This window comes from Fusarium redolens (assembly GCF_020744475.1).
Source record: "Fusarium redolens strain MPI-CAGE-AT-0023 chromosome Unknown BKA55scaffold_4, whole genome shotgun sequence".
Taxonomy (NCBI): Eukaryota; Fungi; Ascomycota; class Sordariomycetes; order Hypocreales; family Nectriaceae; genus Fusarium; species Fusarium redolens.
Genome location: NW_025763667.1, coordinates 555,569 through 577,593, shown reverse-complemented (window position 1 = coordinate 577,593; position 22,025 = coordinate 555,569). Strand labels below are relative to the sequence as shown.

Sequence of the window (22,025 nt, the reverse complement as noted above, 5' to 3'; positions counted from 1 at the left end):
GCGTAAACATGACCTTGAATGACTAGCTCAACTGGAGCAAGCTGGAGATCAATGGCGAAGAAGAATTGACCTTTTTTTGCTATGGAATGGGGAAGGCTAAACAAACAGGGCAAGGGAGATATGGATTATCGGGCTGGAGATAGCGCCACCTCCCTCACACGCCCCAGGCACAGACCAGATTCACCAAGCGAAGCACCGCAGTCAACCGACACTGATAGTCACAGACTAACACTTGCCTTCTGAGATGGATATAATAAGCTCTCTGCCACCCGTTTGCCCATTCCACAAACTCAACCAGATAGAACCTAACTTGACTTATCTTGCATCATCGCTCCGTAAACCAAACACCAACACTCTCTGGATCCCTCCATACTGATCCAGCATCTCCATCCAACCACCAACTTAGGACCTTCAACTCAACACCACACACACATCTCATATAATGAGCTCGGCCCTTCGGCGAGGGACTGCCCAGCCCCTTCGCTGGGCGACTGCATCCAACGCCATCACCATCAACACACTCCGACCATGCCTCACCATCACAAAGACCAACATGGTCGCCCGCCGTCACATCCACTCCTCTGAGCGACGCACAAACACCATCGTCGAGCAGCAGCAAATCCCCGATCCTCTTCCTCCCATCGCTCCCAGCAAAGCGCCTCTCTCCGTTCTTCCTCTCATCATGATTCTCCGATCTCTCGCCACCATGACCGTTTCCTCCTCGCCTCTGCTCCTACCTCCATCTCTGCACGTCATGGGTATTTTGGCCAACACCACCAACCCTCTGCTCAACCCCGATAAGAACCCTCTTCTGCGATATTTCCTCAAGAAGACCTTTTACGCTCAGTTCTGCGCAGGCGAGAAGTCACCAGAGATCAAGAAGACTATCGATGGACTCAAGAACATTGGCTTCACTGGTGTTATTCTGAACTACGCCAAGGAGGTTGTCCTCACAAAGGATGAGGGCGAGGGTCTGAAGAACGGTGCCATGGAGACCGATGAGTGCATTCAGAACGAGATTCTTCCCTGGGCCCGAGGCACCCTCGAGACTGTCCGACTTGCTGAGCCTGGTGACTTTGTCGCCCTCAAGTTCACTGGCGCCGGAAGCATCGCTCTTTACCAGCTCAAGGACCGTCTTCCTCCTAGCCCCGCCATGTACAAGGCCATCGACTCCATCTGCCAGCTTGCCCACGAGCGAGGTGTTCGCCTCCTCTTCGACGCCGAGCAGGACATGCTCCAGGACGGCATTGACGACTGGACTCTCGAGTTCACCCGCAAGTACAACAAGGGACTTGGCGAGGCTGTCATTTTCGGTACCTACCAGGCCTACAAGAAGAAGTGCCCCGAGGTTCTCTCCAACCACCTGAAGCTCGCCCAGATCGAGAACTTTGCTCTCGGTGTAAAGCTTGTCCGTGGCGCTTATCTCAACTCCGACCCCCGCGAGCTCTTCCACGATACCAAGGAGGAGACCGATGCCTGCTTCGACTCCCTCGCTGCCAGCGTCCTCACCCGCGAGTGGAACATTGACGTCAAGGGTTCCGGCGAGTACCCCGCCGCCAGCCTTGTCGTCGCCTCTCACAACGCCGAGTCCGTGCGACGAAGCCGCGCCATCATGGAGGCCGGCCGAGCCAAGTCGGACATTGCCTTTGCTCAACTTCAGGGCATGGCTGACGAAGTCAGCTGCGAGCTTGTCGAGGCTGGACAGTCTGACAAGTCCAAGATTCTGCCCGCCTACAAGTACCTCGTCTGGGGAACCACTGGCGAGTGCATGAAGTACCTCCTCCGCCGCGCACACGAGAACAAGGATGCCGTTCAGCGAACCAGGGGCAGCCGGGATGCTCTCTGGGCCGAGCTTGTCCGACGATGCAAGAGCGCCGTCGGCTTGGCTTAAAGAAGTAAAAGAACAAAAATTAAAAAAGGGAAAAGGGAAGAGAAAAGAACTTGATATCATGTGTTTATGTTTCTTTTGTTTTGCATCATGGGTAGCGATCAGGAGTCCAGGGCGTCTAGCATCTCAATATCCGAGATAGATCAAGCATAGATGAAGAAATGACTTACATTTTAGTCATTAACGAAGATTTTTTGATTGATTGTGAAGCTTTTGATTTGGTATTGTGCTTCAGACACCCCTTAGAGCCATTGCGCCAATGACGAGTGACTCCATCTCCTTCTGCTTCACCTTTTCATCTTTAATATCGTCCAGCCACTTGAGTCCGTTCAACTTGTAGTACTTGCGCACCTTTGGTACGTCAGTGGTGGTAGAAATCTGGTCATCTGTGATGGATAAAGCCTCTCCCTCAACGTTGGTCTTGAGATGCTCCCAGATCTGGTCACGGGTCAAGGGCTCAGCACCATCTTCTCCGGGAAATGTGACCTTGACAACAATGAGGTCCTTGGTAGAAGGAGAGATACCATATCGACGATAGGCATCAGCAATCTGAACATGAAATGTCAGCCTCAAACGAAGACATTTCACAACAAGGGACATATTACGTTATTAGAAGAACTCATTGCACAGACAACCTCGGAGTGAACATTTGGAGTCCTGAGAGCGCCATTCACAGCCGTCGACGTAGCCTTAAACACAGCGGATAATAATTGAAGCCGCGACACAACCTGGTGATTATCCTCCGTATTAATGGAAACTGCCCTATACCTAAGTCGGGTACTCCGCGCGGAACTCACCACTGAGGCATCGATGAAGGCGTACTCGAACTCGGGTTTCCGAGCAAGCAGCTGCTGGTGCAAAAAGGCCGCATTCTGTACGTCACGGAAAAGGGCAACGTAGACCTTGTGCGAGTCTGGCAAGTGTTCGAGAGATACTATTTCGAGAGACATTGTTGCGGACCAAGGCCTGGAAGCCGATAGAGCCGTTGTAGTTGGCTTGGCAGTGAATTCTTGGCAATTGGAATATGAGGTAAGACAAAAGTTCGTCCAAGAAAATCTGCTGATTTTCGTAACTTAATTTTCTCTTGGGGATAAGGGGTAGTGCGTAACGTTGTTGTGGTGGTTTGAGCAGTTTCGATCTTGGGTTTAGTTTAGTGTGGAGGGGTTAAAAAGAGTGAGATCTAGGGATGGGCGGTGCAATTGGTGGCGGGGCACGTCACCAGCCAAGGGTCGTCACATGTTTGTTATACTGTGTTCGTACTGTATATTCAATATGATGCTCCTTTGACACTTACCTTAACTTAATTTTGATGTTTTAACACGTCACGAAGTGAGGAGAAGCCGACCTCACTGTACTACGTACAGAGTATGTTGGGATTATCTCTGTGGGCATTCATCAATTGTTATGGCTAAACGTTTTCCACGTTATTCAGCAACAAGTCAGACTCAATCACCTCATCCGTTATACCCACGTTGCTCAATGATCGTGGCCATCTTTCACCGTTGAGTTCTCGTAATATCTCCGATACAAGGCCGGCGCCACATCATCAAGGTTGACAGACATATGCCATCTGTAGCGGGAACGGGATCATCAACATCTTGGCTGCCCAATCTGAAGGCCGAAGGCTGAAGGCTGAAAGCATGAACCTGATCAGCAAGGCACCGACATAACCAAAAGTCAATCAAAAGAACCACTAATCTGAACTAGTCTGGCTTCGTCTTGGCTATTCGGTACCGGCAGTAGGGTTGCAGTTCCATCAATGGTTTCATTGTCTAGGTTGCATGCAAATCATAATGATACGAGTTACCAAGAGCTGACTTTGCTAGTCTTGGCTCCCCTAGGCTCCGCTCATCAGCTCGTTTTCTTTGGCATTTTGCGAATCGTCATGGTCGAAATTCTTACGGTACCGCCGAGCTTGGCCTTGTCTCTTTCAGCCACAGCATCATTGCGCTTGTACGGCATCTTCTCCCAAGAAATCTCGTGACTTGCCCAGAAAAAGACCACGGTCTAGACGGCCACGGTGGAGTCACTCCCCTTGCAGCGCCTCGTTGCTCTTGGTTCCTATGGGAAACTCTGGCCTGGCCCTGCCAGTAGATCCGATGTCATACTCTGGGCTACGGAGAATTCATACAACACTCACGTTATCGTGGCTGCCTCTCCCAGTCTGCCGGTATTCTTCTAGAAGGACTCTCCGTTCCTCAAACACTGACGATATCTCGTCTCCGGATGAGATATCTTCCATATTTGATAGGGAGATCCTGTCTGTGCTTTTCCTCAGCGAGATACGGGCCTTCCGTGCAAAGAGAAGCTGACGATGGGAATAACGCCAACTCCGGGAGAGATCTGTTGGTACTGTAAGGTTGGTAAGGTTGGTGTATCTATTTTAACTCGCCAAGCTAAGATGTGAACTAAGGATGGATGGATGGTTACAACCTCAAGACATCCACCAGATCTCTTTGCTTATAAGACCAGACGTTCACCAGCCTTATCCCTGCTTGATTCACCATTCAATAACCGTGCATACTTTACATATACAATTGTCTTGATTGTTCAAGTTCTTCAATATACGCAGAAGAACAGGAGGTTTTCCACAGCCACTTAGAGTCTAGACCATTTCTTCGCAGATGACAAGCAAATCATCTCATCTGTCCCCTCCCTCCATCTCATCCCGTCTCATATCCAGCTCCGCTCCTCGTCAGTTTTCACGTCACAAACGTCCACTGGGGTTCCTTGAGGCCTACACCTGCGCCTCCACCCAGCGTCGTGTTCCCCCCCCCCCATACCCGGAAGGCCGCTAATGCACAGCGCATTCCCCGCTAAGCCCATCCCCTGTACAGTGCCATTGTCAGTGCCGGCAGCACCAGCACCAGCCCCAGCAAGCCCAAGCTCAAGGCCTCGTTCCCAGACCAGTATGATGGAGGCTATATCCCAGCGCAACCTCAATTCCTCCATCGCCAACTTTTCAACTCCCACGTCGTTGTCGTTGACGTCGCAGCCAGGTCCAGGTCCCCTCTACTGGCCCTTCGACGCCCGCTCCTACCCTGCCCTCGCTTGGGCTCCTGATACATTTGCCTACAGCCATCCTTCTTTCGCCGGTGTAAAGGCCCCTGCGACTGCGACTTCAACAAAACCCACTGGGCGCCGCCCGCGCCAGCCTGCCGCGATATCTCGTTGCACGGCCAGGACAAAGGCCAGCACCGCCTCTTGCACGAGCGCCAGCAACAAGAGCGCTTCTTCCTCAGCTACTTCTTCCGCGAGATCTTCACCTGCTTCATCGAGGGGGATCTCCCCACGCATCAAGTCCAAGATGCCAGGACGACCTCCCAAGCGGGCTGCGAGCAATGGCGAAGATGATAGCCCAATTCAAGCCCCCGGCAAAGTCAAACTTCCCAGGCTAGAGCGTGGCCCAGAAGACTTCTCCAGCGTTGTCAAGAACCGATTACAGTCTTATACACGCACTGGTCAAGCTTGCGACAGATGCAAGGTATGCCATGAATCTCAGGCCATGCTCTCACAACATGCTAACCGCGCGACAATTACAGGTTCGAAAGATTCGATGCGATGCACTCCCTGAAGGCTGCTCTCACTGCACCAACCAGAACCTTGAATGCTATGTTACAGATCGCGTGACAGGGCGCACAGAGCGAAGAGGATACATGCAGGAGTTAGAGAGGGAAAAGAGCGACATGCTCTCCCATATTCGCGATCTTGAGAAGCTCCTCGATAACAAGGGCGTCGAAGTCAAGCCCTGGGAGTGGTCGCCTTATGCACAGTGCCCCTCCGATTCAAACTTTGATGATATGGGCAACCCAATTCCTGACCCCAAGACTGGCGAAACATGGTCTCAAGTCGGCAGCGCATTGTTCAAGGACTCTGCATCAGCCCCAAGCTTGTCTCCCAGCTTCCCTCGCACATTAGAGTCCCGCCCTCATGATAATCATCTTGGTGTCGGAATGGACAGTGCTCCTCTGAGTTCAATCGGGGGTACGCGATTGTCAATTCTAGGGATGACAGTCGACCTGGCGTCCTTTGAGCCACCAGATGCGGAGGAGCCTCCAGTCGATGGCAAGGCGGCGCCATCGTACAACAAGTCCCCGCAGTCTTTCCTCCAATCTATTATGAGGGTCAATCCTCCCATGCAGGCTGAGATGCCTTCTCGCGAAGATGCCTTCACCTACGCCGAGTGGTACTTCATGACCTTCTCCGCTTTCCTTCCAGTCCTCCACAAGCCTTCTTTCATGCGATTGGTAAGTGTTGTCGCACCGTGTTCTAGGCTTAATCACTAACAACCATACAGTTGACCCGCATGTACGATGAACCTAATTTTGAGCCTTCAGTGGCGGAGCTTGTTACAGTGCACATGGTTTTCGCCATCATTTGCTTCCAGTATGGCACAAGAAACTGGCAGCAGGTTGACCAGCGCGCTCAAATGAATGAGCGATCCAACAATCACTACCATTTTGCCCTCAGCAAGTTCTTTGAGCTGACATGCACCCGAGACCTGGCTTCGGTTCAGGCCATGGCCATGGTCGTCAAGCATACCAGAGCTTTCCCCAAGCCCGGTGTTGTTTCAATCGTCGCCAACCTTGCTCTTCAGCGCGCACTCGAATTGAACTTGCACCGAGAGTCAAGAAAGCCAGGCGAGCCTAACAATCTTCAACATGAGCTTCGCAAGAGAGCTTTCTGGGTCATCATGACTGTCTACATCGCCGTTACTGGACGTCGTGGCCGGCCGATGCCTATCACCGTTGAGGAATTCGATGTCGGCTTTCCCGAGCCTATCGCTGATGAGCTTCTTTCGGATGAAGGCGTCGACACATCCCGCGACATTCCTTGCCCTTACTGGCCAGGTATCATGAGCTTCAAGATCATTCCCATCTACATGGAAATGTACTCGAATATCTACAGTGTTCGACGAGATGCGCGAAACTATGTCGGCATCGTCAAGGCACTTGAGGCTCAGATTCAGAAGTGGGAGGATGAGCTTCCTGGTCATTTGGTGATTGATCATGCTGAGCAGACCGAGCAAACGCGTCTGGCAGCTGTCTACGCCAAGACCTGGGCTCTTGAGTTCCGTCTTTGCCTACGACATCCTTCAGTAGCCATGACCAGCGACAAGGCCATGATGGCTGAGAACATGTCTATCTGTGAGGATGTCTCGCGCCAGATGCTTCACTGTCAAATGGAGATCCAGAAGTGCAAGTGCCTCGATACGACTTGGTACCAGACTTCGATGTACACTGCTGGCACTTTCACCATGTTGGCTGCCATGTGGGAGAGACGTTTCGAAACGACACCTGAGGCCATTGCCACGTTGCGGGAGGAGATGAACGGTTGGGTCGGCATTCTTGAGGAAGTTTGCTCTCTTCTCGGTAAGTTCCAGCCTCTAGTGCGCAAATCAGTCAGCCCTAACAATACGACAGGCTCAGATTCCAGCATTGCTACTGAAATTGGAAACATCATTGACCGCACGATTGCGTGGATCGACCATGATATGCGTAACAAGGAGACAAAGAGCGCTCAGCCTTCTACCACACCGGAGGTCAAACAGGAGCCAGCCTCAAGCTACCCGCCTTCTCAGGTCCAGTCCGCACCCACCAGCGGAGGGGCTGAAAGTGAAGTCCCATCTACCAAGAGCTACTTTCCCGAGTCCGATCTGAATGGACAGACTCCTTACCCAACACTCGCCTACAATGAACACCCACAAAACAGCATGGAAGCTCCAGCTTACGACACTGGTGCCATGTTCTACAACACATCAGCACAAGCTGCAGTCGCAGCTACCACATCGGCACTCCCGTCGTCTGTGGCGCAAGTGAACCCAATGCTCGCATTCTCACAACCTCCCCAGGTCGCGCCTCAGCCAGACATGCTCTGGCAGAGCCGCGGAAACACCTGGCACGACTGGACATCAGCCATCGCTGACACGCAAGATCGCTTCAGCGCATCGACACTCTTGACGCTCGGAGGCAGTACACGGGACGCCTCGACAGGCGCGGGCGTCCCGGGCGTCCCGGGCGTCACATCCAGCCCTTCGGCAAATGACATCAACAGCATTCAGCAGGGAGGCCAGTGGCCGCTGATAATTTTTGACCAGGTGGCGCCAAACGGATCTTGATTTTGATGGGGGAGCATTCACTGGGGCGTTTTCTAATTGGGGAGTTTTTGCAATGGGTAAGAATCGTGATGATTCAAAAAGGCGCTTCAACAACAGGACTCATGAGATATGTATTGATGGGGGTTTGGATGGTAAACAAATATGCATTCTGGCATTGGGAGATGGAGCATGGGTTTGGATGATGCTAATCTAGCTTCTGCGGTATAAATATTTGCTTGGTCTTATAGACGTACATAATCAATGTATAATCACTACAGAAATCACGCTTTCATTAAACTTGGAACTTCAATGCGTGATCTTCACCTTCGTGCCAATTCGTTGTTACCAAGTCATCTCCATATGTTGCCGTGTCTGATCCGCATGATTGATGCTTGGTGTTGAGGCCTCTTCCGCACTATTTAACCGAAGCTTCTCCGACCAAGCTACCCACTCTTTTTCGAGTCGCGTTCAGTTCTAAGCTCCACGTCCAAGATATTGCGATTCAACGAAGTATCAGGAACCTCTGTGCGCTCGAATTGTATCGCGCATTATTCTTACCGACTTATAATACATATCCGACATCAAGAACAAAATGGGCAAGAAGCGGCGCAGTCACGCCGACATCGAGGAGGTCCTCAGTCGACCCTGGTGCTACTACTGTACGAACCTTGCGGCTTGCGCCCTGATCACTCAATGCTAACATTCCTATCACAGGCGAGCGTGATTTCGAAGATCTCAAGCTTCTCATCTCTCACCAGAAGGCAAAGCACTTCAAATGCGACCGCTGTGGTCGTCGTCTCAACACGGCAGGAGGTTCGTTTCCCAATCATCCGAATTTCGCGAAAGCCCGCGCTGACAACACAGGTCTCTCCGTGCACATGAACCAAGTCCACAAAGAAAACCTCACACAGGTCGAGAATGCCCTCCCGAGCAGACAGGGTCTTGAGGTGGAGATTTTTGGTATGGAGGGTATCCCCCAGGACATGCTCGATCAGCACCGCAATCGCATTCTACAGAACTTTCAGCAGGCGCAGAAGGATAGACAGATCGCTACGGGTAATCCGCTACCGGGACAGGGACATGCGCAAAAGAAGATCAAGACTGAGTCGCCGGAGGAGCTGAAGAAGAGATTGGCCGAGTTTCGACAGAGGAAGCAGGAGATTGCTGCCAATGGAGGTGTTGATCCCGCTGCGGCTGCGAACACCGAGACGCAAGCGCAAGCTCCTTTCGTGAGTTTTTCTTTTCTACGGCTCGTCTGGATTATGCTAATATGTGTAGAATGGCTCTTACCAGACCCCTGCTCAAGTATCCTTCGATCAACAACAAGGCTATCCCGTACAAGCCCCCAACCCAGCCCAGCCCTACACCTTCTCCGCCAACAATCTCCCCGCCCGCCCATCATCCGGCGCGCTCCCCACGGCAGCTGGTCTACCCCAGCGACCGACACAAGGCGGATCTTGGAATGGTGGCGCTGGTGACGACATTGATCAGATGATCCGTATGGCCGAGGCGGGTATCAAGCCAGCAGCGGCCAAGACGGAGGAAGACGGTGGTGACAAGAAGAAGAAGGAGAAGAAGGCGAGGATGTTCTACGATGATGCGGAGATTAGTCCTGAGGAGAGGATGTCAGCTCTGCCGAGGTATGCTTTTGTACCAGAGACCGTGAGTTAGGTGGGAAGTAGTCACTATTTCTTGTGAATTGGGGGATTCTTGTTGCATGGTTGGCGTTTGGTTGTAAACTAAATGGTAAATTGATGGTGATTTTGTTTTTGGAGCTGTGTTTGCAACACCAGGTGTTGTGACGTTGGTATACAGCGATATCGTGGAAAGGATTCAGACGTCACTGTTGATCCCTGTGTCGTCCGATGTTTATTCAGCTTTGTTTTGACCCGAGGTATGTGTTGTGAACCTTGTTTGTTATCCATGGATCTTGGTATTATGATGGCCATATGGATGGGCCTTGTAAGTGGATGCTACAACATAACGTGAGAGCTCTGAATGTTGGTTCAGAACCCTGAAACGTGGAAAAGCAGTCATAAATACATTTTCAGACCGGCCCAAAAGTCGACAAATCTGCGTCATATCGACTGTAAATAATCACAATTCAAATTACCTTACGGAGTACGGATACAATGTAGCGTGTTGAAGATAGAAGTTGTGATGATACAGGGTAAGATAAGGCGGGGACTCGACCTATTATTACCAAGGGTCTACCTCAGCATCTCGAGCTTTGAGGTCGACAACAATAAAGCCACAAATGATCCATCAACACCTGGCACATATCTCCATAATATGACTCAAATCCCATTGTTCAATCCTCTCTCCAGCCTCACCTTCAGGGGCTAAAAAAACACCCGCATGAATACCACTTAGAGAACCCCTGATAAAAACGGAGCTAAGGCGTCACCACAGCAACACTCCCGAAAAAGGTCAAAAAACAAACCAGACGTCACCTACAATCGTGCTCGGCAGCTCGCAATTGATTTCTCTACAACTACCGCCCGGCTCGTAGTCTGCTACTAACTAACGACAACAGGTACACAGAGCTATTCGTCTTGTTTTTATTTTTCTTCTTGTTCGAGTTCATTTTCGAACATTGTTTCTATGACCATCTGCTCTGCATCGAGCGTGCCCTTCTTTTTAAGCTTTGTTTACTCTTAACGGCTTCACTGTTCATCGATACTGAAAGCTTGAGGTGGAAGAGCTCGGTACTGCACCAACAGCGGAACTCGATCGAAGAAGGATATCATGGCTGTCATGGGCGCCTCAGCTGCTGCTGGGCAGAATTCTATTACTGTTGCTGGTATGAGGTGTGCTCTTTGAGTGTGTTGCTTGAGCTGACCGTTACCATAGTTCGAGTTCGACCTTTTACGATTCGAGAGGCTGCGCAACTGTAAGCGATACGACGTTGTCGTGGGGTATGTTTGTTGACCGTGTGGCAGACAAAAGAACGATGACGGAACTCTTTTCCTCGGCGATGGCTCCCTCGCCGCTGCGCCTACGCCAAAGCTACACCAACGTGGTATTCGAAACGTTATCAAGGTTGTCGATGACCGTTGCTTGTACGCGCATCGTCCCCACCACAACAACGGCAAACGCTGACACGACACAGAGTCTTTGATCCTCCCGAGGACAGCCCCGTACAGAAATTCTCCCGCTCAGTCCTACCCTCATCGAAAAAGGTCAAAGACCAAGTCTTTGCTTTCGACCGCGTCTTCGACGAAAATACAACACAGTCCGACGTCTACGAAGGCACTACTCGAACCCTCCTCGACAGCGTCCTCGATGGCTACAATGCGACTGTTTTCGCCTACGGCGCTACAGGCTGCGGAAAGACACATACTATCACTGGAACGTCGCAACATCCCGGTATCATCTTCATGACCATGCAGGAACTGTTTGAGAAGATTGAGGAGCGCAGCCAAGACAAGGTCACGGAGCTGAGTCTGAGCTATCTTGAGATTTACAACGAGACCATTCGCGATCTGTTGGTTCCTGGTGGAAGCAAGGGTGGATTGATGCTCAGAGAGGACAGCAACCAGGCTGTTACTGTGTCTGGATTGACAAGTCATCACCCCAAGGATGTACAGGAGGTCATGGATATAATTGTCCAAGGAAACGAATACCGCACAGTTTCGCCGACCGAAGCCAACGCCACTTCTTCCCGATCACACGCTGTTCTTCAGATCAACATCGCTCAAAAGGACCGATCAGCTGGTGCCAGTGAGCCTCATACCATGGCCACCCTCAGCATTATCGATCTTGCTGGTTCCGAACGAGCGTCTGTCACCAAGAACCGCGGCGAGCGTCTCACAGAAGGTGCCAACATCAACAAATCCCTCCTCGCCCTTGGAAGCTGCATCAACGCCCTCTGCGACCGTCGACAAAAGCAGCACGTTCCCTATCGAAACAGCAAGCTTACTCGACTGCTCAAGTTCTCCCTCGGCGGTAACTGCAAAACTGTCATGATTGTCTGTGTGTCACCATCGAGCGCTCATTTCGACGAGACACAAAACACTCTTCGATACGCCAACCGGGCCAAGAACATCCAGACCAAGGTGACGCGCAACGTCTTCAACGTCAACCGCCACGTCAAGGACTTCTTGGTTAAGATCGACGAACAGATGGCTTTGATCAACGAACTTAAAGCCCAGCAGAAGGACGCAGAGGGTATCTTTTTCGCCAAGTTCCGAAAGCAATGCGACAAGAGGGATGCCCTCGCTCGGGAAGGAGTTCAGCGATTGCGCACAGCCTACGAGAACTCAGCTTCTGAGCGTCAAGAGCGTATCAACAACATGAAGCGTCTCAAGGCTTTCGAGCGCCGTATTGGTATGCTGTCCGGATGGATTGCTGCCTTTGACACGGTCTGCGACGAACGAGGTGATGAAGATGCGATGCCAGAGAACCTTGTCGCCATTCGAAAGACGGCTCAAGGCATCCTCGTTGAATTGGAGAACAGCCGACACCATATCCACCAGAAGCTAGAGAAGTCTGGATGGGACCGAGCCATTGACACAGCTCTGTCGCACAGCTTGCAACAACTCCAAGGAACTGAGGGTGCCGACAATGGAGAAGCCGACAACTTGACCCGTGAAGCTGAGCTGATCAAGGCCAACTTCAACCGCGAAGCCTACAGGGAAGTCCTGGAGCAGGACAAGGCTGGTGATGCTGCCATGATCCAGATGCTCCTTACTGCGCAGTTCGACATTCTCGCATCACTTTCCGATACGCTCGGCATGGATGAGGAAGAAGCTGTCGCTCATGCGAAGGAGATGATTAACCGTCTCCTCCAAACCGGCTTCACAGCTGCCGGTCAGGTCGTCAAGCCCGATGGCTCCATGCCCGTTGTTGAAGTCTTCTCGCCCAGCAAGCGAGGCACACCCAAGCGCAAGAAGGCTATTGCGATGCACATCAAGCCTGTTTCGGCACCCAATTTTATGCCCGCGCATAGCGACCACGTTCCTGTCAGCCCTATGAAGGGGTCCCCACGAAGACGTAAGGTGTTGGGAGCCTCCAAGAAGGGCGTCAGCTTCACGCCAGTGAAAGCTAAGAAGAAGGGCGGAGTCCGGTGGAGGGACGATGAGACAGAGGAGGGCACACTAGAGGACTTCTCGAAGACTCCTCAGAAGTACAACTCTTCCCCTGCGATGCCCTCGCCCGAGAAGCCTATCGTTGCTCCTGTCATGCCTTCATACCTCGAGCCTGAGACATCCACAATCGAAGAGTCAAGCCCTAGTCTCGAGATCCCTGAGGCCAACAGTTTGGGTGCGAAGCCTAGCAGGTTCCAGGCCGGATTCCTTTCCAAGGGAGCTAGACATTCCCTTGCTGATGGATCACCCAAAGCACCCACAATGAGCCTCAAGCTCGAAGCATCACCCGATATTCAACGAACACCACCCTTGCGATCGCTGGATGTCACTAAGAGTGGCAATTTCTCACCATCGCCATCGGGACTCGGCATTCCTAGAGCGATTCGACGACTTCCCACGATACATGATGAGAACAACCCTCCCGGATCTGGATCTGATTCCGAGACGAGCACTATCGATGCTCGAAAGCTTCAGACCGCCCTCCGAACCGCCATGAAAGAGAAGGCTCGTAGAGCGAGCATAATGGCTGGCACAACAGCATCCAGCACCAAGCGAGTATCGTCAATGGGATCCTTGCCCGAGCGAACGGGACCCAGGCCTAGTCTGCCTGCGGCCCTCGCCAGCAGCACCAACGGTATCTCTCGACTCCGCCGAGGTAGCGCTGAGAGGAGACGAAGCCCTCCGATGGCGTGCTCCCCCAACGACTTCAAGATAGACATGGCTCTGACACCTGGTCAAGCTAGACGCATGAACATGAACAGCACAGTCACTAGAATGGAAGGTCCTGGATCAAGTCCCCAGGGCGGCATGGCGGGTGGTGCACCGCGACGTATTACAATTGGCACTGGAGGTGGAGCTGCTCATCGCCGACAGGACAGCAGGGGCTATACTTTGCGATAAGCGAGGAGGGTGAAACTTATGTGTACAGATTGAGGTTGAGATTGCCTTGATGGCCTTGGATGGGTGCGTGCTTGATTGTTTATGAGCCCGGAGTTACGGCTACGGCGTTTGGGGCCTTGCATGATCTATGTAGATTGGTACGATACGGCATTCTTAGTGTATCAACACAACTTGAACATTGTCTTTTATCATTGCGTGAAGTACCAAGCTATCACCGAACGTCTTGCATAACAGCCCCGAGTGATGAATCAAGTTTTTACGTGATCAGCGATTGGTACGTTCATTTGGGCTGCTTACTCACTTCCGAAAAAGCGATTAAGCATAAGTCGTGGCGCCACACTGGGAGTGGAGATGGAATTTTAGTGGTTGAGTGGGTTGTTAACGCCGAAATGTGGCGACGCTAAGATTCGGCGATAGATTGGTGATGGGCAGTCGGTGATAGAATGATGGTGTTGAGGAGTTTGAGTCGGAGATAATGTCATCAAATGGATTGAGGGAGACATGCGAGATGAAAAAAGTATATAAGGGTTGTATGTTTCGTTTGAGAATGGTATCAACAACAATCACTTGTTTTACAAGCTTCAGCAAAGCACTTCCAACACTCACATAACTAACCACTTATACAAATCGTTCACGCAACAATCTCTCAACTTCAACAGCACTCAACATGTCTGCGCCAGTCTGGTTCATCACAGCCGCTTCATCAGGATTCGGCCATGACATCGCCCTTCACGCTCTCAACCTTGGCCACACCGTCATCGCTACTGCACGTAGCACATCACGCGTCCAAGACCTCGCCGGCGCAGGTGCATACACCCTTGCATTCGACGTAACATCTCCCCTCTCCGATCTCGAAGCCATCGCCAAAGATGTCTTCACTAAGCACGGCCGCGTAGACTATCTCATTAACGCAGCTGGATACATCCTCGACGGCGCGGTAGAAGAGGTTTCGCAACAGGAGCTCTACGATAGCTTCAACACCAACGTCTTTGGTATTTTCAACACTATCAAGGCTTTCTTACCTGGCATGCGAGAGCAAAGTATTGGCCAGAATGGAAAACGCGGTACGATTGCTACTTTTGGAAGTATCGGTTCTTGGAGAGGCGGCGCAACATACTCTGTCTACTCAATGGTGAAAACCTGCATGTCGTCCCTTGCCGAGTCCCTCCGCTACGAACTAGAGCCCTTCAACATTGTCGCCACAGTCGTTGAACCTGGCTATTTCCGCACTAGCTTCCTCAATCCTGGTGTCAGGGCAATTACGAAGAAGCGCATGGATGTTTATGAAGATGAAAGTACGCCTACGGGTAAGACGAGAAAGATGTTGGAAAAGACGGATGATAATCAACCTGGTGATGTTAAGAAGGGCACAAAGGTTATTGTTGAGGTTCTTACGGGGACAGGAGTTGGAGAGGGGAGGGACGTTCCGGTTCGGATTGTGTTGGGGAGTGATGCGGATGTTTATATTAGGAGTAAGTGTGAGGAGACGCTGGAGTTGCTGAATGAGTGGAAGGATGTCACTGTTAGTACTGACTTGGAGAAGTGAGGATGAGGATGAGGATATGGGTCTGAGTGTAATTTGACATAGGTAGACCAAAAGAAATCACCACTTGCTTTGCAATATTAATTAAAGGGAAGCAAGAAAACCTAGGACCTCTTTTCTAAAGAAAAAGAATACTTAGGTATACTTAGGCATACTTAGTAGATCTTTAGACTACTTATTTTTGGCATCTAAGTTTAGGGTAAGAGGTTTTCTTGCTCCCTGAGGTAATTCCAGGTTCAACATGTTTACCATTAACATGCCTCCATTCGGCCAACATCTAAGTCATCGTTTAACTTTAGTACACTGAAGAGATTTTGGTTCCTGAGCCTTCTTAGCCAAGGTAATTGGACCTTATCCTCGTGATATGATCTTGATCACTGAGATATATTCCTACTCGACGCTGGTCAAAGGTCTAAAGTTCTGTGTGGTGATTATAAGCCCTCAGTCGCAGGCCTCAACTGCAAATAACACGTCTAGAGCTTGCACTCGTCATGGGAAATACTCAGCCCTTGTACCATAGTGAGCTTAAATTTGGATTTACATTTCGTTTTTCCACCAGGTCATCCAAGTTTCTGCGATATCGGGAAAGCCTTCCTTCTCCAAGTGCCTCTGGACGCGTCTTCTCCAATCTCCTCTGGAATCATGATCATGGCCAGGTAGATCCAGACCGCCTGAAACACGGAACTTAGTTCTGATCCATTCCCGAGGAACGAAGCCAGCTGTCTCCCAATCAATCAGCCCGAGCGTACCGTCTGTGGTATTCACGATGATGTTTCCGGGGCCCAGATCGCAATGATAGAACAGAAACTCTGAGCAATCCATTTCCAGTTCTTTGCAATTTCTCAGTAAAGTCGTGGGACTACAATCATTCGACAATCGCCGCGTAAGGTAGAGGTCTGATAAGTGCTTGCCATCAACACCACAAACGTTATCGGCACGCCATATTGCCAGTTCCTGACAGATATCCACAACCCTAGTGACATATTGTTGTTTTGTTACATCATCCGCGGTAGACCAGACACTGCTAAGAGTTTCGCCGCTCAGTCTGCTCTGTATGATGTAGTATCGATTGTCATGCTCGGTGTGATAATAAACCTTCGGGACTGGAAAGCTCAGGTGCTGTTTATCGTGAAGATACTGCAATGTAGTGTGTTCGCGCGTTGAGTGAGGGTCTAGAACCTTAACTTTGCAGATAGCATCGCCGACGACCCATACGGCTGATGCGCCGCCAGCCTCGTAGACTTTCCTGATGCAGCTTTCGGTCGAAAGTGGCCTAGATGGTGGTACTGGAGATGCAGCCTCCGAAATGTTGTAGAATGATCCTTTGCCATCGCTCCAGCTAGGGCTACAAAGAGGCGACTCAGCTCGAGTTAAGAGGATCTTTCCTCCAATGACCCAGCAGTTGTCGCTGGTCTCCCGTATGGATTCGTTCACAGAACAAAGAGACATCGTACAAGTAGAATGAGTCAAAAAGGAGACGGCAAGCCTGAAGGTCCTAGGGTTCTTGGAAGCAGCTTAAGAGCTGCGGATATGTCCAAGTCAAACATTTCGATGCTTTGCCTTCCTAACAGCGCCGAAGTATTACCGATAAGTCACGAATCACCAACACGCTTCAACCTGGATGCATTGAGGCCTGACTGGACTAAGTTGGGCATGAACTAGAGTATATTTATGAATATATTTTATGAAGATAATACAAAAAAAGTAATCCAAATTATTTATTCAATGACTATGAACTTTTAAATTAAATAAGCTTTACGAGATAGACAAAGAAAGGTTTAAATATTAAGTTTAAATAGTTAGTATTTACTACAATGCGAAGTTCTGGGTCTTCCTCTCCCTTTTCTCCCACAATCCTCAATGTGGACGCTATGCTGAGTGATCTAATAACTGATACGGCCGCAAATACACTGACAGGAACTCTGGCCACTGCAGTTGTTCTCCCGTAGATAGTCTTGATGCTTATCCTTTCGACCTCTGTGTCCACAGCGGCAGATATACACAGCGCTCAGATGCTTCTCCAGAGCCCTTTCCGTTTTGCAAGATCTCCACAAGTAGGATGAGGATGAGGATATTCTATCACGGCTCTTGGGGTCTAAGTGTAATTTGAAATAGAAAAAAAGATCACCATCTGCTTTGTATTATCGATTCCAAGTTTGACATGTCTACCATTAACCAGCATTTTGCTTCCTACGTCTTCCTGGCTTCCCTTTCCGACAGCCCTCAAAATGATCGAGATGTTCGGCAAGACCGTCAGTGACATGACCACAAATACATCTGTACGGCCCTTGGCCACTGCAGTTATTTCTGCGTAGATGATTCCGGTAAATGTCCTTTCGCCCCTGAAAATATCTACATCGGCAGACATAGAAGGCACCGAAATGTTTGCTGATCAGATGTCGGTTCAAAGACCTTTCGTTCCTAAAAGACAAAAGCTTACAGGCCTCTTCTCTGCAACTGAAAGGTCCTGGTTCGGGAGGGGACGTGATTTTGTGATTGCTGTTAAGTGTTAGAGTCAAAGCTAGATAGCAACTGGTGCATAGGTAGCTTACACGAGAGTTTTCGCATTCTCACAAACTTGTCCGCACCGTTTGAAGCTGCAAGTGGTAATTTGATGTGTACAAGGAAAGGAAGACGAAGAAGAAGAGGAAATTGATGACGGATCATTGTCGTCCGCAGCAGGTGCTGGAGAGGCAGTATTGTTCCTAGGAGAGATCGATAATAAATGTGATGGTTCTGAATATTTTTGGCGTGGAAGAGAGTCATGAGTAGCTTTCTCGAGGGGATTTTTAAGAAAGGTACTTGATTCGTGCTGTAAAAATGAATTACCGTCCAGATTCCGGGGATTTACCACTTGCAATGCGTCTTTGCAAGGTGGTTGTGAATCGCCGTATGATATCTGAAGGAGATTGGATTCAATATATTGTATAGATGAAGCAACGTTCAGGTGCCGGGGACTGACGACTTGCGAGAAATGATCGCAAAGTGGTGAATCACCCAGAGATTCCTGAACGGGGTTGACAAATGGACCCGGTTTAATAAGAGATATAGCGGCCTCTATCTCCTCAACTCCAACACCGGAAAGTTGTGCGAAACTTCGAAAGTCTCGATTCCAACACTCGGTGTAACTCAAACTAAGTTAGATCATATGTTGCATTTGCAGCATATCCCCAACTGCGCAACTTTTTGCGCCGCCGATATTTGAAGTTAGCCATAGCCATGACGACCACGAGGCTCAACGCTTCAGTTGCGGAAAGGATTCGACTCGTTGGGATTCTGCTTGCAAATGGAATGCAGTCTCCTTCCTCAGGGTTGAGGATGGATGATAGTAGTAGCGTATTGATGAAGGGAGGCGGAGGGTGGGTGGTTGTCTGAGGATCACAATTGCTTTCGCGGCGACGAGGAAGGGGTTCTTATATTGAATTCAAGAGCTGGAATAGGGGAGATGCACCGAGCTTTCAGCACACCGCCAGCGACATATACCGATTCTCTGATTCGTTGGTCATCTAGGACTCGTTGGACAGACTGCAGATAGCTGAATGAGGGCCATTTATCTGATTGGTCTAATCCGAAAAGCAGGCAGTGCAGTACCATGGCTAAGACCTGCCAATCAGATAAATGGCCCTTGATCAGCCAGAAGTAGACATGATGAGTCTAAAAGAATGCCGATATATCAGACTAGGCAGTATTGTGCCTGTAAGGAGGTTTCATGTGAGCCGCCCACCACATAACAGCCATGCCGCCTCACTTTCAACTTGTTGCGACAGGATTCATTTTAGCAATATAATTCCTTCTGGGGATAATGGAGGTGAGATAACAAGCTGCATGTATGATTCAAGCTGACTGTGCCAAAAATATCAGCAATCAGCGACTGGCACCGCACGCCATGCATTACAGTTGCCTGAAGACGACCCCGATGACAAGAGTGTTAATCTGATCTTAGCAGATGAAGGCTATCCTAGTCGCACTGTGATGATTGGGGATCTGACTAGAAGAGAGAGACACGCCGATGTCTATTCGGTCTATGATCCTGAAACCTATGCCAAATCGTTGATTCTTGAGGCTCGCGCTTTTGTTATCGATGGAGTTTCGGGGAAACTGAAAAAGTATCGCAAACGATGCACGTACCGTCTAGGAGCCCGAACCTGGCTTTCAGCGCCATGCCGCGGAGCTAAAGTCATAGTATATAAGACCAACTCATCTGATACCAAAGCCCAAGAGGTCAACCTCAATTTGAGTGAGTCTTACCAAAGCTTACCACGTACGTCTATCAGGAGCTCTTGCTACTCCAGAAGGTTAACAAGGAAAAACAGATCAACCTAAAGATACAGACTACAAAAGAGAGGCAGTACGAACACGGCAACTAGAAAAGCGCAGGGAGAAAAGGCAAAAAAGAAATAACAATCAAGACTTGGAGATTCATTCGAGTTCTCGATGTACAGAATTCGCTGGACATGACGAACCAGAAGATTCATACGACATTTCATACGAGGATACCTTCAGGCGCGCTATCCTGCTGTATATACTTTACAACGGTGAAGGAGAGCTGCGGTCTGCCCAAAAGCCAGACATTCCCGATGCCGACAGTTTGTTTCCGGGGCTTTCTTATTACCCCATTTATAATCGAATTATCAATATTCAAGCTTATGGCATTTTCAGTGGAAAGCTCAAATGTCTGAACCGCTGGAGACTTACCGAGCTCGAAGATCATCAGGAAAAACTGTCGGAACTGACTTATCGTCAGCTTTTTTCGGGAATTCACTCTAAACTCTCAGAGAAGTGGGCATCCGATGCACTCAGTTCAATCAAAGGCAAAAACCATCGATCAGATATAATTCACCATACTCAGTCAACTCTTCCGATTCTTCTTGAGAAGGCACAAAAAGATGTGTAAATAACCTTTTTATACTCTAGAAGACTTATAATGGCGACTACACTATTTGAAGACGTAATCACAAGTTATAGTACGGCTATCCAGGGGTTAAGTACAGTGGAAAACGATAGTCTATGCATGGATATTTTTTGATGATGGGAACTTGGTTAGATAAGCCAGCCCCGGAAAGTCTTTTTTTTTGTATTTTATATAAGTAAACATCACTATTTTCCTCTGTCTTATTGCCTCAAGACTTCATGCCATGCGTAGATGGCACTATTACAATTGATTAACCCGAACAGGAAAGAAAGAAATGAATGGTACGCGAACCACGATCATCGAACAAAGTTCACAAGTATTCGCGAACATCTGGACAACTTGCATGGACAACTCAAAACTTAGAGACGTGAAACACAAACTGCAAGCGCTCAAGCGGCCCTCCCGAATAGGATGAGCACGCGACCCAGTCGAGTCGTGCTGGCGACATTGCCTTCCATGTAACACCTGAATGTATAAGTCTTGTTCAGAATTTCAGATTCTTCCATTGGCCGTCACCAAGTGTTTTGGCGGCCTTCCCCTCCTCTTTCTACCACATTTCTCGATGTAGTGCTTGTGCGTGTTGAGTTGATGAACTGCATGACCACAGGGGCATCGATAAAGGCCGTGGCCAGTGCAGCTATTGATCTCAAGGTGTTTGCAATGCTTATCTTTTCTTCCGCACTGTCTGTCACAGCGACAGACATACGCGGCGCCCAGATGTAACTCAGTCAGATGTCGCTTCAAAGACCTCTCATCCTTGAAGGTCTTGCTGCAGCTTGTTCTGCCACAATGGAAGGGACTTGAAGCGCCATGATAGAATATGAGGTGGGCACTGCTCATTGTTAGATTGATGTGGAAGAGAGATCATGTTGATGCTTACCAGTGAGAATCCACGTCGTAGAAAGGCTCGGCACAGAAGTCGCACCTGAGCTGAGCCGTATTGGATGCAGGGCTTGACGTGGTAGATTGCGAGGATCTCTTCTCGTACCCACCGGATCCTGGCGAGTTGAACATAGGAGCATTGCTGCTGGGAGAGGGGTCGCACAAGGGAGGACATGGTTCTGGCTGTTCCCAAAACAACAAGCTTTGACCAGCTAAAGAATGTAGATCATCTTGAAACAAGTTTGAAGCTTCTTGCGTAGTGTTGAGAGCGGTATGAGGTTCAATGATGACTGAGCGTTGCTTAAATGACGAACCCAGAGTGGCTGAAGATGTGAGGTCTGTGTCCAGCGCTTCGACACAGCAGTCGTAAAATCCATTGAAGTCAAGGGAGTCAAGGAAGTCATTGCTCTCAACACTAGACAAAAGCTGGAATTCAGTTTCCCATCCGTAATCGAATTGCCATTGCGCGTCGCCGATGTCGCTCGTCCAGGGTTCTAAGTGATGATCATTGTGGTCTTCTTGAATGGGGGAAGCGCCAAGCCTATGCTTGGCGCTGACACTCCCACGAGATGGACCTTAACGGTTAAGAACTCAAGTGTCTGATGGGCAGACGAGCATCAGAGCAACGAAGCGCAAAAGAGCATTTCGGTGATATCGACTACCATCGGCCTGGCAGGTATTGAGCCAGCTGGCTTCACTAGATAGTGGAGGAC

The 22,025-nt window shown here is 49.8% G+C and overlaps 10 protein-coding genes across 10 annotated transcripts; 7 read left to right on the top strand and 3 right to left on the bottom strand.

Annotated features, from left to right (window-relative positions):
* Positions 1–442: 442 nt before the first annotated feature.
* On the top strand, positions 443–1,891 carry BKA55DRAFT_591099 (FAD-linked oxidoreductase-like protein; the record flags this gene model as incomplete). The annotated part of the gene is made up of 1 exon (XM_046195188.1): positions 443–1,891. The coding sequence occupies one exon, from the start codon at positions 443–445 to the stop codon at positions 1,889–1,891; it is 1,449 nt and encodes a 482-aa protein (XP_046052718.1).
* A 228-nt stretch (positions 1,892–2,119) lies between these two features.
* On the bottom strand, positions 2,120–2,838 carry BKA55DRAFT_591098 (protein CGI121; the record flags this gene model as incomplete). The annotated part of the gene is made up of 3 exons (XM_046195187.1): positions 2,120–2,437; positions 2,494–2,616; positions 2,686–2,838. The coding sequence occupies 3 exons, from the start codon at positions 2,836–2,838 to the stop codon at positions 2,120–2,122; spliced, it is 594 nt and encodes a 197-aa protein (XP_046052717.1).
* Positions 2,839–3,199: 361 nt separating this feature from the next.
* On the top strand, positions 3,200–4,322 carry BKA55DRAFT_559854 (uncharacterized protein). The gene is made up of 2 exons (XM_046192028.1): positions 3,200–3,664; positions 3,715–4,322. Exons 1-2 carry the CDS (start codon positions 3,648–3,650, stop codon positions 3,980–3,982), a joined length of 285 nt encoding a protein of 94 aa, XP_046052716.1. The 5' UTR covers positions 3,200–3,647; the 3' UTR covers positions 3,983–4,322.
* Positions 4,323–8,327, top strand: BKA55DRAFT_637099 (uncharacterized protein). Its single transcript, XM_046197046.1, has 4 exons — positions 4,323–5,372; positions 5,431–6,135; positions 6,186–7,260; positions 7,312–8,327. The coding sequence occupies exons 1-4, from the start codon at positions 4,686–4,688 to the stop codon at positions 8,004–8,006; spliced, it is 3,162 nt and encodes a 1,053-aa protein (XP_046052715.1). The 5' UTR covers positions 4,323–4,685; the 3' UTR covers positions 8,007–8,327.
* A 250-nt stretch (positions 8,328–8,577) lies between these two features.
* Positions 8,578–9,656, top strand: BKA55DRAFT_504023 (uncharacterized protein; the record flags this gene model as incomplete). Its single annotated transcript, XM_046187059.1, has 4 exons — positions 8,578–8,644; positions 8,700–8,798; positions 8,850–9,214; positions 9,264–9,656. The coding sequence occupies 4 exons, from the start codon at positions 8,578–8,580 to the stop codon at positions 9,654–9,656; spliced, it is 924 nt and encodes a 307-aa protein (XP_046052714.1).
* A 780-nt stretch (positions 9,657–10,436) lies between these two features.
* On the top strand, positions 10,437–14,203 carry BKA55DRAFT_559851 (P-loop containing nucleoside triphosphate hydrolase protein). Its single transcript, XM_046192027.1, has 4 exons — positions 10,437–10,788; positions 10,839–10,878; positions 10,928–11,047; positions 11,098–14,203. The coding sequence occupies exons 1-4, from the start codon at positions 10,734–10,736 to the stop codon at positions 13,973–13,975; spliced, it is 3,093 nt and encodes a 1,030-aa protein (XP_046052713.1). The 5' UTR covers positions 10,437–10,733; the 3' UTR covers positions 13,976–14,203.
* Positions 14,204–14,544: 341 nt separating this feature from the next.
* On the top strand, positions 14,545–15,608 carry BKA55DRAFT_559850 (uncharacterized protein). The gene has a single exon (XM_046192026.1). The coding sequence runs from the start codon at positions 14,643–14,645 to the stop codon at positions 15,519–15,521; it is 879 nt and encodes a 292-aa protein (XP_046052712.1). The 5' UTR covers positions 14,545–14,642; the 3' UTR covers positions 15,522–15,608.
* A 44-nt stretch (positions 15,609–15,652) lies between these two features.
* BKA55DRAFT_559849 (kinase-like domain-containing protein) lies at positions 15,653–17,057 on the bottom strand. The gene has a single exon (XM_046192025.1). It carries the CDS (start codon positions 16,965–16,967, stop codon positions 16,056–16,058), a length of 912 nt encoding a protein of 303 aa, XP_046052711.1. The 5' UTR covers positions 16,968–17,057; the 3' UTR covers positions 15,653–16,055.
* A 2,182-nt stretch (positions 17,058–19,239) lies between these two features.
* Positions 19,240–20,552, top strand: BKA55DRAFT_559847 (uncharacterized protein). The gene is made up of 3 exons (XM_046192024.1): positions 19,240–19,326; positions 19,380–19,779; positions 19,832–20,552. The coding sequence occupies exons 1-3, from the start codon at positions 19,321–19,323 to the stop codon at positions 20,410–20,412; spliced, it is 987 nt and encodes a 328-aa protein (XP_046052710.1). The 5' UTR covers positions 19,240–19,320; the 3' UTR covers positions 20,413–20,552.
* BKA55DRAFT_270602 (uncharacterized protein) lies at positions 20,450–21,753 on the bottom strand. The gene is made up of 3 exons (XM_046185468.1): positions 21,311–21,753; positions 20,963–21,262; positions 20,450–20,881 (listed from the first exon to the last, which is right to left on the bottom strand). The coding sequence occupies exons 1-3, from the start codon at positions 21,442–21,444 to the stop codon at positions 20,671–20,673; spliced, it is 645 nt and encodes a 214-aa protein (XP_046052709.1). The 5' UTR covers positions 21,445–21,753; the 3' UTR covers positions 20,450–20,670.
* Between the last annotated feature and the right edge of the window lie 272 nt (positions 21,754–22,025).